At 42.2% G+C, this 16767-nt stretch overlaps 1 protein-coding gene across 1 annotated transcript in view; it reads right to left on the reverse strand.

Annotated features, from left to right (window-relative positions):
- Nucleotides 1–14801, reverse strand: part of LOC139385592 (glucan (1,4-alpha-), branching enzyme 1b) — a 353162-nt gene extending 338361 nt beyond the window's left edge. Inside the window, exon 1 of the mRNA XM_071130792.1 lies at nucleotides 14141–14801. Within this exon, the coding sequence (XP_070986893.1) occupies nucleotides 14141–14238 (98 nt within the window). The 5' untranslated portion in view covers nucleotides 14239–14801. The remainder of the gene's footprint in view (nucleotides 1–14140) is intronic.
- Nucleotides 14802–16767: the final 1966 nt, after the last annotated feature.

Raw genomic sequence — 16767 nt, forward strand, 5'->3', positions numbered from 1 at the left:
AACCAGCTTCTCTTTCCTTCCAGATCCTGCATAGTAAGCAGTAACCAGCTTCTCTATCCTTCCAGATCCTGCATAGTAAGCAGTAACCAGCTTCTCTTTCCTTCCAGATCCTGCATAGTAAGCAGTAACCAGCTTCTCTATCCTTCCAGATCCTGCATAGTAAGCAGTAACCAGCTTCTATTTCCTTCCAGATCCTGCATAGTAAGCAGTAACCAGATTCTCTTTCCTTCCAGATCCTGCATAGTAAGTAGTAACCAGCTTCTCTTTCCTTCCAGATCCTGCATAGTAAGCAGTAACCAGCTTCTCTTTCCTTCCAGATCCTGCATAGTAAGCAGTAACCAGCTTCTCTATCCTTCCAGATCCTGCATAGTAAGCAGTAACCAGCTTCTCTTTCCTTCCAGATCCTGCATAGTAAGCAGTAACCAGCTTCTCTTTCCTTCCAGATCCTGCATAGTAAGCAGTAACCAGCTTCTCTATCCTTCCAGATCCTGCATAGTAAACAGTAACCTACTTTTGATTATGATTATTATTCCTAATATCAGTGGTACGGGTAGCAGGGGTGATGGTAGTGATAACAATTTAATGATAATGATAGTTGTAGTACTGATGTAATGGTGGAGATGACAGTTAGTTATAATGAAACTATAACTGGGGGAAAGGGGGGGGGGCATGGCCAGTTTGGGGGAAGAGGGGTCGGGGGAATTTGTACACATTGTTGCTTTGGCAATATTGACGCCATGTATTTCATGCCAACAAAGCAGCTTGAAATTTGAATGTTGAGAGTGAGGGGGGGGGGGGGGGGGGGACACCATAACAGTCAGGATGCTGTGACAACTTCCTACTCAGATTGCAGCATAACAGTCAGGATGCTGTGACAACTTCCTACTCAGATTGCATTATAACAGTCAGGATGCTGTGACAACTTCCTACTCAGATTGCAGCATAACAGTCAGGATGCTGTGACAACTTCCTGCTCAGATTGCAGTAAACAGTCAGGATGCTGTGACAACTTCCTACTCAGATTGCAGCATAACAGTCAGGATGCTGTGACAACTTCCTACTCAGATTGCAGTAAACAGTCAGGATGCTGTGACAACTTCCTACTCAGATTACAGCATAACAGTCAGGATGCTGTGACAACTTCCTACTCAGATTGCAGCATAACAGTCAGGATGCTGTGACAACTTCCTACTCAGATTGCAGTAAACAGTCAGGATGCTGTGACAACTTCCTACTCAGATTGCAGCATAACAGTCAGGATGCTGTGACAACTTCCTACTCAGATTGCAGTAAACAGTCAGGATGCTGTGACAACTTCCTGCTCAGATTGCAGCATAACAGTCAGGATGCTGTGACAACTTCCTACTCAGATTACAGCATAACAGTCAGGATGCTGTGACAACTTCCTACTCAGATTACAGCATAACAGTCAGGATGCTGTGACAACTTCCTACTCAGATTGCAGCATAACAGTCAGGATGCTGTGACAACTTCCTACTCAGATTGCAGCATAACAGTCAGGATGCTGTGACAACTTCCTACTCAGATTGCAGCATAACAGTCAGGATGCTGTGACAACTTCCTGCTCAGATTGCAGCATAACAGTCAGGATGCTGTGACAACTTCCTGCTCAGATTGCAGCATAACAGTCAGGATGCTGTGACAACTTCCTGCTCAGATTGCAGCATAACAGTCAGGATGCTGTGACAACTTCCTGCTCAGATTGCAGCATAACAGTCAGGATGCTGTGACAACTTCCTACTCAGATTGCAGTAAACAGTCAGGATGCTGTGACAACTTCCTACTCAGATTGCAGCATAACAGTCAGGATGCTGTGACAACTTCCTACTCAGATTGCAGCATAACAGTCAGGATGCTGTGACAACTTCCTACTCAGATTGCAGTAAACAGTCAGGATGCTGTGACAACTTCCTACTCAGATTGCAGCATAACAGTCAGGATGCTGTGACAACTTCCTGCTCAGATTGCAGCATAACAGTCAGGATGCTGTGACAACTTCCTACTCAGATTGCAGCATAACAGTCAGGATGCTGTGACAACTTCCTGCTCAGATTGCAGCATAACAGTCAGGATGCTGTGACAACTTCCTGCTCAGATTGCAGCATAACAGTCAGGATGCTGTGACAACTTCCTGCTCAGATTGCAGCATAACAGTCAGGATGCTGTGACAACTTCCTGCTCAGATTGCAGCATAACAGTCAGGATGCTGTGACAACTTCCTGCTCAGATTGCAGCATAACAGTCAGGATGCTGTGACAACTTCCTGCTCAGATTGCAGCATAACAGTCAGGATGCTGTGACAACTTCCTGCTCAGATTGCAGCATAACAGTCAGGATGCTGTGACAACTTCCTGCTCAGATTGCAGCATAACAGTCAGGATGCTGTGACAACTTCCTGCTCAGATTGCAGCATAACAGTCAGGATGCTGTGACAACTTCCTGCTCAGATTGCAGCATAACAGTCAGGATGCTGTGACAACTTCCTGCTCAGATTGCAGCATAACAGTCAGGATGCTGTGACAACTTCCTACTCAGATTGCAGCATAACAGTCAGGATGCTGTGACAACTTCCTACTCAGATTGCAGCATAACAGTCAGGATGCTGTGACAACTTCCTACTCAGATTGCAGTAAACAGTCAGGATGCTGTGACAACTTCCTGCTCAGATTGCAGCATAACAGTCAGGATGCTGTGACAACTTCCTACTCAGATTGCAGCATAACAGTCAGGATGCTGTGACAACTTCCTGCTCAGATTGCAGCATAACAGTCAGGATGCTGTGACAACTTCCTGCTCAGATTGCAGCATAACAGTCAGGATGCTGTGACAACTTCCTACTCAGATTGCAGCATAACAGTCAGGATGCTGTGACAACTTCCTGCTCAGATTGCAGCATAACAGTCAGGATGCTGTGACAACTTCCTACTCAGATTGCAGCATAACAGTCAGGATGCTGTGACAACTTCCTACTCAGATTGCAGCATAACAGTCAGGATGCTGTGACAACTTCCTGCTCAGATTGCAGCATAACAGTCAGGATGCTGTGACAACTTCCTACTCAGATTGCAGTAAACAGTCAGGATGCTGTGACAACTTCCTGCTCAGATTGCAGCATAACAGTCAGGATGCTGTGACAACTTCCTGCTCAGATTGCAGCATAACAGTCAGGATGCTGTGACAACTTCCTGCTCAGATTGCAGCATAACAGTCAGGATGCTGTGACAACTTCCTGCTCAGATTGCAGCATAACAGTCAGGATGCTGTGACAACTTCCTGCTCAGATTGCAGCATAACAGTCAGGATGCTGTGACAACTTCCTGCTCAGATTGCAGCATAACAGTCAGGATGCTGTGACAACTTCCTGCTCAGATTGCAGCATAACAGTCAGGATGCTGTGACAACTTCCTGCTCAGATTGCAGCATAACAGTCAGGATGCTGTGACAACTTCCTGCTCAGATTGCAGCATAACAGTCAGGATGCTGTGACAACTTCCTGCTCAGATTGCAGCATAACAGTCAGGATGCTGTGACAACTTCCTGCTCAGATTGCAGCATAACATGCTGACTAGACGTCATCGCACACATGCTGATTTTGCACGTCCACACCAGACGCGATCAGGACACGCAGGTTGAAATATCAAAACGAACTCTGAACCAACTACATTAAATTTGGGGACAGGTCGAAAAGCATTAAACAATATATGGCAATTAAGCTAGCTAGTTTGCTGTTGCTAGGTCATTTGTCCTGGGATATAAAACATTGGGTTGTTATTTTACCTAAAAAAAATGCACAAGGTCCTCTACTCTGACAACTAATCCACAGATAAAAGGGTCAATTTCTAGTCGTGCTCTCCTCCTTCAGTTCCTAGTCGTGCTCTCCTCCTTCAGTTCCTAGTCGTGCTCTCCTCCTAGATCAGCACTCTACTCAGACACTTTTGAATACAAGCCAGGGGGGGGGGGGGGGGGGAGCACGCTGCCCCACCCTCTTCCTGGAGATCTGCCATCCTGAATGTATTCAGTCCAACCCCAACCTAACACACCTGATTAAAGCTAGTTAAGGTCTTGGTGAACAGCCAATTAATCAAATCCGCTGTGAATTAGGGTTGAACCTACAAGGAAGAAGAGGGTTTGGCAGCTCTGGTGTAGAGGAATATTCTACCACCAGGGGTAGCCAACTCAATGTTCTGAAATCACCATATTGCTGCCCCTAAGCCTAAACACTGTTCCACAGTCAGTTTGAGGTTTTCCCTCATAAAAGTTAAGGTGCTGTATTACATTAGTAGTCCTGTATTATATTAGTAGTCCTGTATTATATTAGTCGTCCTGTATTACATTAGTCGTCCTGTATTACATTAGTAGTCCTGTATTATATTAGTAGTCCTGTATTATATTAGTAGTCCTGTATTATATTAGTAGTCCTGTATTATATTAGTAGTCCTGTATTATATTAGTAGTCCTGTATTATATTAGTATTATATTAGTAGTCCTGTATTATATTAGTAGTCCTGTATTATATTAGTAGTCCTGTATTATATTAGTATTATATTAGTAGTCCTGTATTATATTAGTAGTCGTGTATTATATTAGTAGTCCTGTATTATATTAGTAGTCCTGTAATATATTAGTAGTCCTGTATTATATTAGTAGTCCTGTATTATATTAGTATTATATTAGTAGTCCTGTAATATATTAGTAGTCCTGTATTACATTAGTAGTCCTGTATTATATTAGTATTATATTAGTAGTCCTGTATTATATTAGTAGTCCTGTATTATATTAGTAGTCCTGTATTATATTAGTAGTCCTGTAATATATTAGTAGTCCTGTAATATATTAGTAGTCCTGTATTATATTAGTAGTCCTGTATTATATTAGTAGTCCTGTATTATATTAGTAGTCCTGTATTATATATTAGTAGTCCTGTATTATATATTAGTAGTCCTGTATTATATATATTAGTAGTCCTGTATTATATATATTAGTAGTCCTGTATTATATATATTAGTAGTCTATTAGTCCTGTATTATATATTAGTAGTCTATTAGTCGTGTATTATATTAGTAGTCCTGTAATATATTAGTAGTCCTGTATTATATTAGTAGTCCTATATATTATATTAGAAGTCCTATATATTATATTAGTAGTCTACTAGTCCTGTATTATATTAGTAGTCTAGTAGTCCTGTATTATATTAGTAGTCTATTAGTCCTGTATTATATATTAGTAGTCCTGTATTACATTAGTAGTCCTGTATTACATTAGCAGTCCTGTATTACATATGAGTAGTCCTGTATTACATATGAGTAGTCCTGTATTACATATGAGTAGTCCTGTATTACATATGAGTAGTCCTGTATTACATATGAGTAGTCCTGTATTACATATGAGTAGTCCTGTATTACATATGAGTAGTCCTGTATTACATATGAGTAGTCCTGTATTACATATGAGTAGTCCTGTATTACATATGAGTAGTCCTGTATTACATATGAGTAGTCCTGTATTACATATGAGTAGTCCTGTATTATATTAGTAGTCCTATATATTATATTAGTAGTCTACTAGTCCTGTATTATATTAGTAGTCTAGTAGTCCTGTATTATATTAGTAGTCCTGTATTACATTAGTCTATTAGTCCTGTATTATATTAGTAGTCCTGTATTATATTAGTAGTCTATTAGTCCTGTATTATATTAGTAGTCTATTTGTCCTGTATTACATTAGTAGTCTATTAGTCCTGTATTATATTAGTAGTCCTGTATTATATTAGTAGTCTATTAGTCCTGTATTATATATTAGTAGTCCTGTATTATATTAGTAGTCCTGTATTATATTAGTAGTCTAGTAGTCCTGTATTATATTAGTAGTCCTGTATTACATTAGTCTATTAGTCCTGTATTATATTAGTAGTCCTGTATTATATTAGTAGTCTATTAGTCCTGTATTATATATTAGTAGTCCTGTATTACATTAGTAGTCCTGTATTACATTAGCAGTCCTGTATTACATATGAGTAGTCCTGTATTACATATGAGTAGTCCTGTATTACATATGAGTAGTCCTGTATTACATATGAGTAGTCCTGTATTACATATGAGTAGTCCTGTATTACATATGAGTAGTCCTGTATTATATTAGTAGTCCTATATATTATATTAGTAGTCTACTAGTCCTGTATTATATTAGTAGTCTAGTAGTCCTGTATTATATTAGTAGTCTATTAATTCTGTATTATATATTAGTAGTCCTGTATTATATTAGTAGTCCTGTATTATATTAGTAGTCTATTAGTCCTGTATTATATATTAGTAGTCCTGTATTACATTAGTAGTCCTGTATTACATTAGTAGTCCTGTATTACATTAGTAGTCTATTAGTCCTGTATTATATATTAGTAGTCCTGTATTACATTAGCAGTCCTGTATTACATATTAGTAGTCTATTAGTCCTGTATTACATATTAGTAGTCTATTAGTCCTGTATTATATTAGTATATATATAGTATATAGTAGTAATATATAGTAGTCCTGTATTATATTAGTAGTCTATTAGTCCTGTATTATATTAGTAGTCTATTAGTCCTGTATTATATTAGTAGTCCTGTATTATATTAGTAGTCTATTTGTCCTGTATTACATTAGTAGTCCTGTATTACATTAGTAGTCTATTAGTCCTGTATTATATTAGTAGTCCTGTATTATATTAGTAGTCTATTAGCCCCATATTGTAATAGTCTAGTGCTGTGTCCTGTCTAGTCCTGTATTAGTAGCTGCATTTGTATCGAAGTGACCTAATGAAGTCCAATAGGGTCAGAAAGCCTGATTGATGCCAGCATCAACCTGATTCATTAACACGGTAGTGTGGAGGGTTTGGTCGGTGACCTTCAGGCTAGCAAAGAGGAGCTCTACAACTACTAGCATGTTCAAATCAGACAACAACCATCTCTACAATCCATCTTCTCACTATTGATTTTACTTTATTAAAAAAAAACTCAATGTTGCAGCAACAGAAAAATGTCTTCAACTATGAAAGATGATAACAAGCTCATAACAAAACCAGCAAATGTGGTCCCTACAGATCTCTCTCCCTCTCTCTACAGGTATGTATACCTCTCTTTCTCTCTGGTCCCTACAGGTCTGTATACTGGGGTGTCTCTCTCTGATAATTCATCTGAAGTCCTATCACTGATCCACCAAAGCAGCAAGCTCCTTCCTGGCTGTAGCAACGCCAAGCGAAGGCTGTTGATTTCCATGCCGGTGTTTTTGCGTTAGTCCTTCGAGGGCCTAAAGCAGCACACAGGAGGCTGACACAGTGTTAGTTTTAGTCCTACGAGGGCCTCCGGCAGCACACTTGGGGCTGATCAAGGTTTAACCTGCCCCCTGCAGCAGCGCCTGTAGGTGTACGTTCCAAACGGCAACCTATTCTCGACATAGTGCACTGCCCTATGGGGCCCTAGTCAAAAGAAGTGCACTATATAGGGAACAGTGAGTCATTTGGGACACAAACCCAGCTCCCGCCATGCCTGCCTCTATATGTAAAATTGTTTGTCATCCTGCTTGACAGGCAGATGTGGCAGGGACACGTCTAGGGACAGAGCAAAAGGCAGCCTATGACAAAGCCCTCACTTTGTCACTCATAAAACGTGACAGAGTGACTCCCAGTGTGCAAAGCATCATGGCGTAACCCTGGACAACACCCCTGTCGTCCTGCAAACATCAAAGCATCATGGCGTAACCCTGGACAACACCCCTGTTGTCTTCCTGCAAACATCAAAGCATCATGGCGTAACCCTGGACAACACCCCTGTCGTCTTCCTGCAAACATCAAAGCATCTTGGCGTAACCCTGGACAACACCCCTGTCGTCTTCCTGCAAACATCAAAGCATCTTGGCGTAACCCTGGACAACACCCCTGTCGTCTTCCTGCAAACATCAAAGCATCTTGGAGTAACCCTGGACAACACCCCTGTCTTCCTGCAAACATCAAAGCATCATGGCGTAACCCTGGACAACACACCTGTCTTCCTGCAAACATCAAAGCATCTTGGCGTAACCCTGGACAACACCCCTGTCTTCCTGCAAACATCAAAGCATCATGGCGTAACCCTGGACAACACCCCTGTCGTCTTCCTGCAAACATCAAAGCATCTTGGCGTAACCCTGGACAACACCCCTGTCGTCTTCCTGCAAACATCAAGGCATCTTGGCGTAACCCTGGACAACACCCCTGTCGTCTTCCTGCAAACATCAAAGCATCATGGCGTAACCCTGGACAACACCCCTGTCTTCCTGCAAACATCAAAGCATCTTGGCGTAACCCTGGACAACACCCCTGTCTTCCTGCAAACATCAAAGCATCTTGGCGTAACTCTGGACAACACCCCTGTCGTCTTCCTGCAAACATCAAAGCATCATGGCGTAACCCTGGACAACACCCCTGTCGTCTTCCTGCAAACATCAAAGCATCTTGGCGTAACCCTGGACAACACCCCTGTCTTCCTGCAAACATCAAAGCATCTTGGCGTAACCCTGGACAACACCCCTGTTGTCTTCCTGCAAACATCAAAGCATCTTGGCGTAACCCTGGACAACACCCCTGTCTTCCTGCAAACATCAAGGCATCTTGGCGTAACCCTGGACAACACCCCTGTCTTCCTGCAAACATCAAAGCATCTTGGCGTAACCCTGGACAACACCCCTGTCGTCTTCCTGCAAACATCAAGGCATCTTGGCGTAACCCTGGACAACACCCCTGTCGTCTTCCTGCAAACATCAAAGCATCTTGGCGTAACCCTGGACAACACCCCTGTCGTCCTGCAAACATCAAGGCATCTTGGCGTAACCCTGGACAACACCCCTGTAGTCTTCCTGCAAACATCAAAGCATCATGGCGTAACCCTGGACAACACCCCTGTCGTCTTCCTGCAAACATTAAAGCATCTTGGCGTAACCCTGGACAACACCCCTGTCGTCTTCCTGCAAACATCAAAGCATCTTGGCGTAACCCTGGACAACACCCCTGTCGTCCTGCAAACATCAAAGCAGTGACTCGATCCTGCAGGTTCATGCCCTACGACATCCGTAGAGTACGACCCTACCGCACACAGGAAGAGACACAGGTCCTTAATCCAGGCACTTGTCATTTCCTGTCTGGACAGCTGCAACTCGCTAAAATGACTCAAATGTATTCCAGTGTCTGCCTGCAAACTGAAAATCTTTGACTGGGTGTGTTCAGGCTAGCTGCCCCTCAGAAGCATAGTCTACTGCTTAGACAGTACAGTATGAAACTGAGGCTACTGCAAAGACAACACAGTATGAAACTGAGTCTACTGCAAAGACAACACAGTATGAAACTGAGGCTACTGCAAAGACAACACAGTATGAAACTGAGGCTACTGCAAAGACAACACAGTATGAAACTGAGGCTACTGCAAAGACAACACAGTATGAAACTGAGGCTACTGCAAAGACAATACAGAGTATGAAACTGAGGCTACTGCAAAGACAATACAGAGTGAAACTGAGGCTACTGCAAAGACAATACAGAGTGAAACTGAGTCTACTGCAAAGACAATACAGAGTGAAACTGAGTCTACTGCAAAGACAATACAGAGTGAAACTGAGTCTACTGCAAAGACAATACAGAATGAAACTGAGGCTACTGCAAAGACAATACAGAATGAAACTGAGGCTACTGCAAAGACAATACAGAATGAAACTGAGTCTACTGCAAAGACAATACAGAATGAAACTGAGTCTACTGCGAAGACAATACAGAATGAAACTGAGGCTACTGCGAAGACAATACAGAATGAAACTGAGTCTACTGCAGAGACAATACAGTATGAAACTGAGGCTACTGCAAAGACAATACAGTATGAAACTGAGGCTACTGTAAAGACGTCACAAGCTTGATTCAGAAGACCGGGAGAGATTTTTAATTGGCTAAGAAAGAATGGATTGGCTTTTCAATGCTAATTAAAAGGGTAGTAAAGGCCGAACGGATTGGTGAACTGAATGAACCAAAACGTAAAAAATAATTAGTCAAGCCGTTTCCAGCTACAATAGTCATTTACAACATTAACAATGTCTACACTGTATTTCTTATCAGTTTTATGTTATTTTAATGAAGAGAAGAAAAAAAAATCCACGTGCTTTTCTTTCAAAAACAAGGACATTTCTAAGTGACCACAAACTTTTGAACTGTATATGGGGCAGAAACCTCTAAGGTGCAGGGTTACGTAACCGGGTGGAAGCCGCCTAGTGATGACCACTGTCTCTTTAAAAAAAAATGTAAAATGTAAATCACAACGACCAGACTGAAGCAGCAAAAAACCATCAGCAGCCCAGTAACGACCTGAAAGGGAGTCGGTCACCTCCGTCTGTTGACTGTAGAACCCTGTTGTTCTGTTTACCTAAGACAACCAGACCTGTCAAGAGAAGGTCGGCGCAGGGGCCACTCACCACAAAAGGAACCTCGTCAACAGAAATGAGTTCACATCAAGTTACTCTGTCCAACACATGAGACTCTGTCGCTGGCCCAGACGGTTCCCTATTCAGAAGGAAGCAGCGAAATTTCACCAAATAAACCTGTGTACAGGAATATGATTTGGTGAAAACAGTGATGCCACAATAAACAGAATATAATCAAAACAAAAGTATAATAATAATAATAATAATAATAATAATAATGTAGGGTATGTAAACATTATATTAAATAGCATTGTTTAAAGTGGCTCTCTATACAGACACAAAGTCTACATACGGACACAAATATAAGAGACCTTGTTGGGTTACAGTGCACCATGTAGGAAGAGAGAATAGGGTGCCATTTGAACCACAAACACTCAGTCAGCCAATACCCAATATGTTCAAGTGTATCTGTTTTAGCCAAGTACCCTATTAAAAAAAAAATAATAACTACAGTAACTAACTACAGTATGGACTACCATTATAGGTAAACTAAAAAAAATGTGTTTTAAAGATGTGTGCATTTAACTACAGTATGGACTACTACTATAGCCTAAGGTAAGCTAAAAAAAATAAATGCTACAGTAATGTAGCTGTAATTAACTATTAGTGACCACCCTGGAGAGACACGAATGGCATTCAGTCACAAATTGCACTGTCTGTATCTGAACCAGGAGTTAATTAAACAGCAGTGTAAAAATGTGTAAGTCCCAGGTTCACTGCCTATTCCAGCACCCAGGGGACAGGGGCTAAATTACACAGAACCGTTGTTTTCTGGGTAGACTACAGACAACGTTGTTTTCTGCCTGGATAAGATATCAGCATGTTTTATTCACAGTGTAGCCAACCAGTAGGCCTGTGATCTCAAAATAGTATTTAAAAAAGGTACAGAGTGCCTATAGGAAGTTCACACCACCTTGAACTTTCTTTGACATTATTTTTTTGGAATGACTACCCCCCCTTCCTCTGTCCCGCAAATAAGGATTTGTTCTTAACTGACTTGCCTAGTGAAATAAAAAGGTAAAATAAAAATGTATAAAATACATACAACATCTGTAAGGTCCCAGAGTCATGTATCAGAATTTCAAGCACAGATTAAACTACAAAGACCAGGAGCTTTTGAAAAAGATTAAACTACAAAGACCAGGAGCTTTTCAAAGAGCCTCACAAAGAAGGGCAGGGGTTGGTAAACGGGGAACGATGACAAATCAGACATTGAATATATCTTTTAGCATGGTCAAGCAAATAATTAGGCTGTGGATGAATTATTAAAAACTACCCAGACACATCAAAGATGCAGTCGTCCTTTGGAACTGAAACACAGGAAGGAAACAGCTCAGGGAAGTCACCGCGAGGCCATTGGTGATAATTTTATTTTTTTAAAGGTACAAAGTTGAATGGCAGAAAACGGAGGATGGATCAACAACATTGTAGCGACTCCACAATACTAAAATACTACAGAATAAAAAGGATGCTTCACTATAGTTAACTACTTCTACTCTGCACACAAATGGTCAATTATTCCCTACACAGTGATCTGGGCCCATTTGGATCTGTCTGAATGACTCACATGGTAAGAGTAGGCCACTGTACTGTCAGTAGGTCTGTAGACTAGCCTACATACAGCACCCAGAGTCTGCTACAGAGACTAGCCTACATACAGCACCCAGAGGTCTGTAGACTAGCCTACATACAGCACCCAGAGTCTGCTACAGAGACTAGCCTACACACAGCACCCAGAGTCTGCTACAGAGACTAGCCTAAACACAGCACCCAGAGTCTGCTACAGAGACTAGCCTACACACAGCACCCAGGGGTCTGTAGACTAGCCTACATACAGCACCCAGAGTCTGCTACAGAGACTAGCCTAAACACAGCACCCCGAGTCTGCTACAGAGACTAGCCTACACACAGCACCCAGGGGTCTGTAGACTAGCCTACATACAGCACCCAGAGTCTGCTACAGAGACTAACCTACATACAGCACCCAGTCTGCTACAGAGACTAACCTACATACAGCACCCAGAGGTCTGTAGACTAGCCTACATACAGCACCCAGAGTCTGCTACAGAGACTAACCTACATACAGCACCCAGAGTCTGCTACAGAGACTAGCCTAAACACAGCACCCCGAGTCTGCTACAGAGACTAGCCTACACATAGCACCCAGGGGTCTGTAGACCAGCCTACACACAGCACCCAGAGTCTGCTACAGAGACTAGCCTAAACACAGCACCCGGGGGTCTGTAGACTAGCCTACACACAGCACCCAGAGTCTGCTACAGAGACTTGCCTAAACACAGCACCCAGGGGTATGTAGACTAGCCTACACACAGCACCCAGAGTCTGCTACAGAGACTAGCCTAAATACAGCACCCAGAGGTCTGTAGACTAGCCTAAACACAGCACCCAGAGTCTGCTACGGAGACTGTAGTCTACCCAGAGTCTGCTACATATACTGTAGTCTACCCAGAGTCTGCTACAGAGACTGTAGTCTACCCAGAGTCTGCTACAGAGACTGTAGTCTACCCAGAGTCTGCTACAGAGACTGTAGTCTACCCAGAGTCTGCTACAGAGACTGTAGTCTACCCAGAGTCTGCTACAGAGACGGTAGTCTACCCAGAGTCTGCTACAGAGACTAGCCTACACACAGCAACCAGAGAATTCACACGATGATGATGCCTGTGATTCTATTAAACTGGGTATGTTGAAATTGTTGTGTTTATATGTTGTGTTCAGTATAAAAGTCCCTATACTTCTGATACATTAAGTAATGCAGTAGAAGACAGTGGTTGACGTTAGTGAAATAAAATCATTGTTAAATTATGATTCATAACATTTGACTAGTGGATTGTATCTGGAAACATCATGGAGACAAACATCTTAACGTTGTCACCTATATAGTCAGTCAATGGTTATGACCACAGTCATACAGCTATAGTGATGCTACAATGTTGCATCTGATGAAGAACGTCACAGGCCAGCAGCAGGAGTGTTACAATGTATCTACTAGCCAGAACCACATGGTTTTAGGCTCTGAAATGTAGCTAATAATAATGCTCTGACACACACACACACACACACAGAAGTAGGGTGCCTGCCTCCTCAACCATGCTGGCGTGTTCAGTCATACACTGGGCGGAACCACCTGGCTGGCTGGAACAAATGAGTTGTCAAGGAAGGAGGGGAAGGAGGGATGGATGGTGAAAGAGTGTGGTAGCTAGTTTACTACCGGCCAGCCACTGGCACCAAAGACATAGCTAACATGACTATAGTATTGCTTTGTAATTGTAACAATATAATAGTATGACCACGTCGAGGAGAATATTTGGTATTGTAGTAAGGATGACAGGCGAACGAACACCATACCATTAGCAAACCGGTTAGCCCGGGCTTCTGGTCACTGCGACTGTTAAGGGCACAGCAAGCTGTCATGCGACCGCTATGCTGCGGTTCTCTCAAATGTCACTCAATGAATGTACTAGAAGGCGACTGTAGGATATGAACAAATATGTATCTATCTGGTGTTTCTGGTGTTTTTACGAATAGACATGTATACCAGCTCGAGCCTGACGGTTGTGCACGGTACGGCGACGAGCTTGAACTGTGAGCTGTGCAGCATTTTAGCGCTGAAAAAGCCATTTTTTTACCTCCTCCTGAAGTCCTTTTCGTACTGTTTGAGGTAGGGATCCATTTGAAGAAGGGAGTTGAACTCAGGAATTGTAACATTATCCCATGTATCCGCCATGGTCCTTACAGTCGAAAGCAATCGAGCACCGAGTGTCGCAGCTGGTAGAACACAAGTGCCAGTCACGGCTGAGCCTTTGTTACGTGCCAGAAAGGGTTCAGAGACAACAGCGAATCAGGGTCATTCTGATCCGCCCCAGCCTATCACAATACCAACTTTATCACCCCGATCCACTCCAATAAAATCAAATAAAACATGATGATGCTTGATGAGAGGCGGTGTGTTTCTTTAAGATGACAGCGGAAGCGTTTTGGAAGTAGGAAATCACTGTCACATTCTTGTAGTCTTTAAACACTGCTCTGAAAATGAACCCCAATGTCAAAGATTATGAGGGCACAGGATTGTTCGTTACCACGTTGCAACATTAGATATTATGCTACAAAAGTATAATTGTTACAATCTTAACCTACAACGTGATACAAACTACTTCATTCGTCTCGTTCAAAAATGAGATAGCGAGACGGATAGTAAAAATTGTAGGCTAAATGTGACAGAATACTCGCATCTGATTCTACTCAAATAGATACGATTACTATTTACTAGTGAACAGAGATATTCGAAGTAGCTTTGCTAAATCTTACAGCAATTTACTGTGTGTAAATGTGTGTTTATAGTTTATTGTGAAATTGCTCTTTGACATCCCATCTTGGTAAGTTCATACAAACACATTGATTTGGACAAAGTGTGTTCATGTTTTTTTCACGTGACGGTTGAATCGGTCCAAATGGCACCCTATTCCCTATTTGGTACACTGCTTTTGACCAGGCTTGATCAAATGTAGTGCACTATATAGAGGATAGGGTGCCATTTTGGAATAGAACGGTGGAGCAATCCACCCTGCTGTGCCCTGAGTTACACAACCCAATGTGTTCATATCAGGGCTTTGAGGTCGTTTTTTCCTCAACACAGGACTGTAAAGGCCAATGGCTGAAGCTTGAGCTGTTTGCCAACAACATGTTGGTATTTTAAGGAGTCAAGGCCTATCATAGTAGATAAAACCAGATGATGTAACACACGGTGCATTCGGAAAGGATTCAGACCCCTTCATTTTATCCACATTTTGTAACGTTAAGACTTATTCTAAAATTTAGTAAATTATAATTTTTCCTCATTAATCTACACACAATACCCCATAATGAAGACATTTTTTGCAAATGTATTAAATATAAAATAAACAGAAATACCTTATTTACATAAGTATTCAGACTCTTTGCTATAAGTCTCGAAATTGAACTCAGGTGCATCCTGTTTCCATTGATCATCCTTGAGATGTTTCTACAACTTGATTGGAGTCCACCCGTGGTAAATTCAATTGATTGGACATGATTTGGAAAGGGACACACCTTTCTATATAAGATACCACAGTTGACAGTGCATGCCAGAGCAAAAACCAAGCCATGAGGTCGAAGGAATTGTCTGTATAGCGCCGAGACAGGGTTGTCGGTTCACAGATCTGGTGAAGGGTACCAAAAAGTTTTGCAACATTGAAGGTCCGCAAGAACACAGTTCTTAAATGGAAGAAGTTTGGAACCGGCAAGTCTCTTCCTAAAGATGGCCGCCCAGCAAAACTGACCAATCAGGGGAGAAGGGCCTGATGGTCACCCTGACAGAGCTCCAGAGTTCCTCTGTGGAGACAGGAGAACCTTTCAGAAGGACAACCATCTCTGCAGCACTCCACCAATCAGGCCTTTATGGTAGAGTGACCAGACGGAAGCCACTCCTCTGTAAAAGGCACATAACAGCCCGCTTGGAGTTTGCCAAAAGGACTCTCAGACCATGAGAAATAAGATTCTCTGGTCTGATGAAACCAAGGTTATTTTTGGCCTGAATGCCAAGTGTCACATCTGGAGGAAACCTGGCACCATCCCTATGGTCAAGCATGGTGGTGGCAGCATCATGCTGTAGGGATGATTTTCAGCGGTAGGGACTGGGAGACTAGTCAGGATTGAGGCAAAGATGAACAGAGCAAAGTACAGAAAGATCCTTGATGAAAACCTGCTCAGGACATCAGACTAGGGCAATGGATCACCTTCCAACAGGACAACAACCCTAAGCACACAGCCAAGACAACGCAGGAGTGGCTTTGGGAAAAGTCTCTGAATGTCCTTGACTAGCCCAGCCAGAGCCCGGACTTGAACATGATCAAACATCTCTGGAGAGACCTGAAAATAGCTGTGCAGCGATGCTCCCCATCCAACCTGACAGAGCTTGAGAGAATCTGCAGAGAAGAATGGGAGAAACTTCCCAAATACAGGTGTGCCAAGCTTGTAGCGCCATACCCAAGAAGATTTGGCTGTAATCGCTGCTAAAGATGCTTCAACAAAGTACTGAGTAAAGGGTCTCAATACTTATGTAAATGTGATATTACAGTTTTTTATTTGTAGTAAATTTGCTAAATTTCGGGAATTGTGCGTAGTTTGATGATGGGGGGGTGACAATTTTAATCAATTTTAAATTAGGGTTGTAACGTAATAAAATGTGCAAAAAGTCAAGGGGTCTGAATACTTTAGGATGTAGGATTACTTAGTA

This window comes from Oncorhynchus clarkii, chromosome 27 (assembly GCF_045791955.1).
Source record: "Oncorhynchus clarkii lewisi isolate Uvic-CL-2024 chromosome 27, UVic_Ocla_1.0, whole genome shotgun sequence".
Taxonomy (NCBI): Eukaryota; Metazoa; Chordata; class Actinopteri; order Salmoniformes; family Salmonidae; genus Oncorhynchus; species Oncorhynchus clarkii.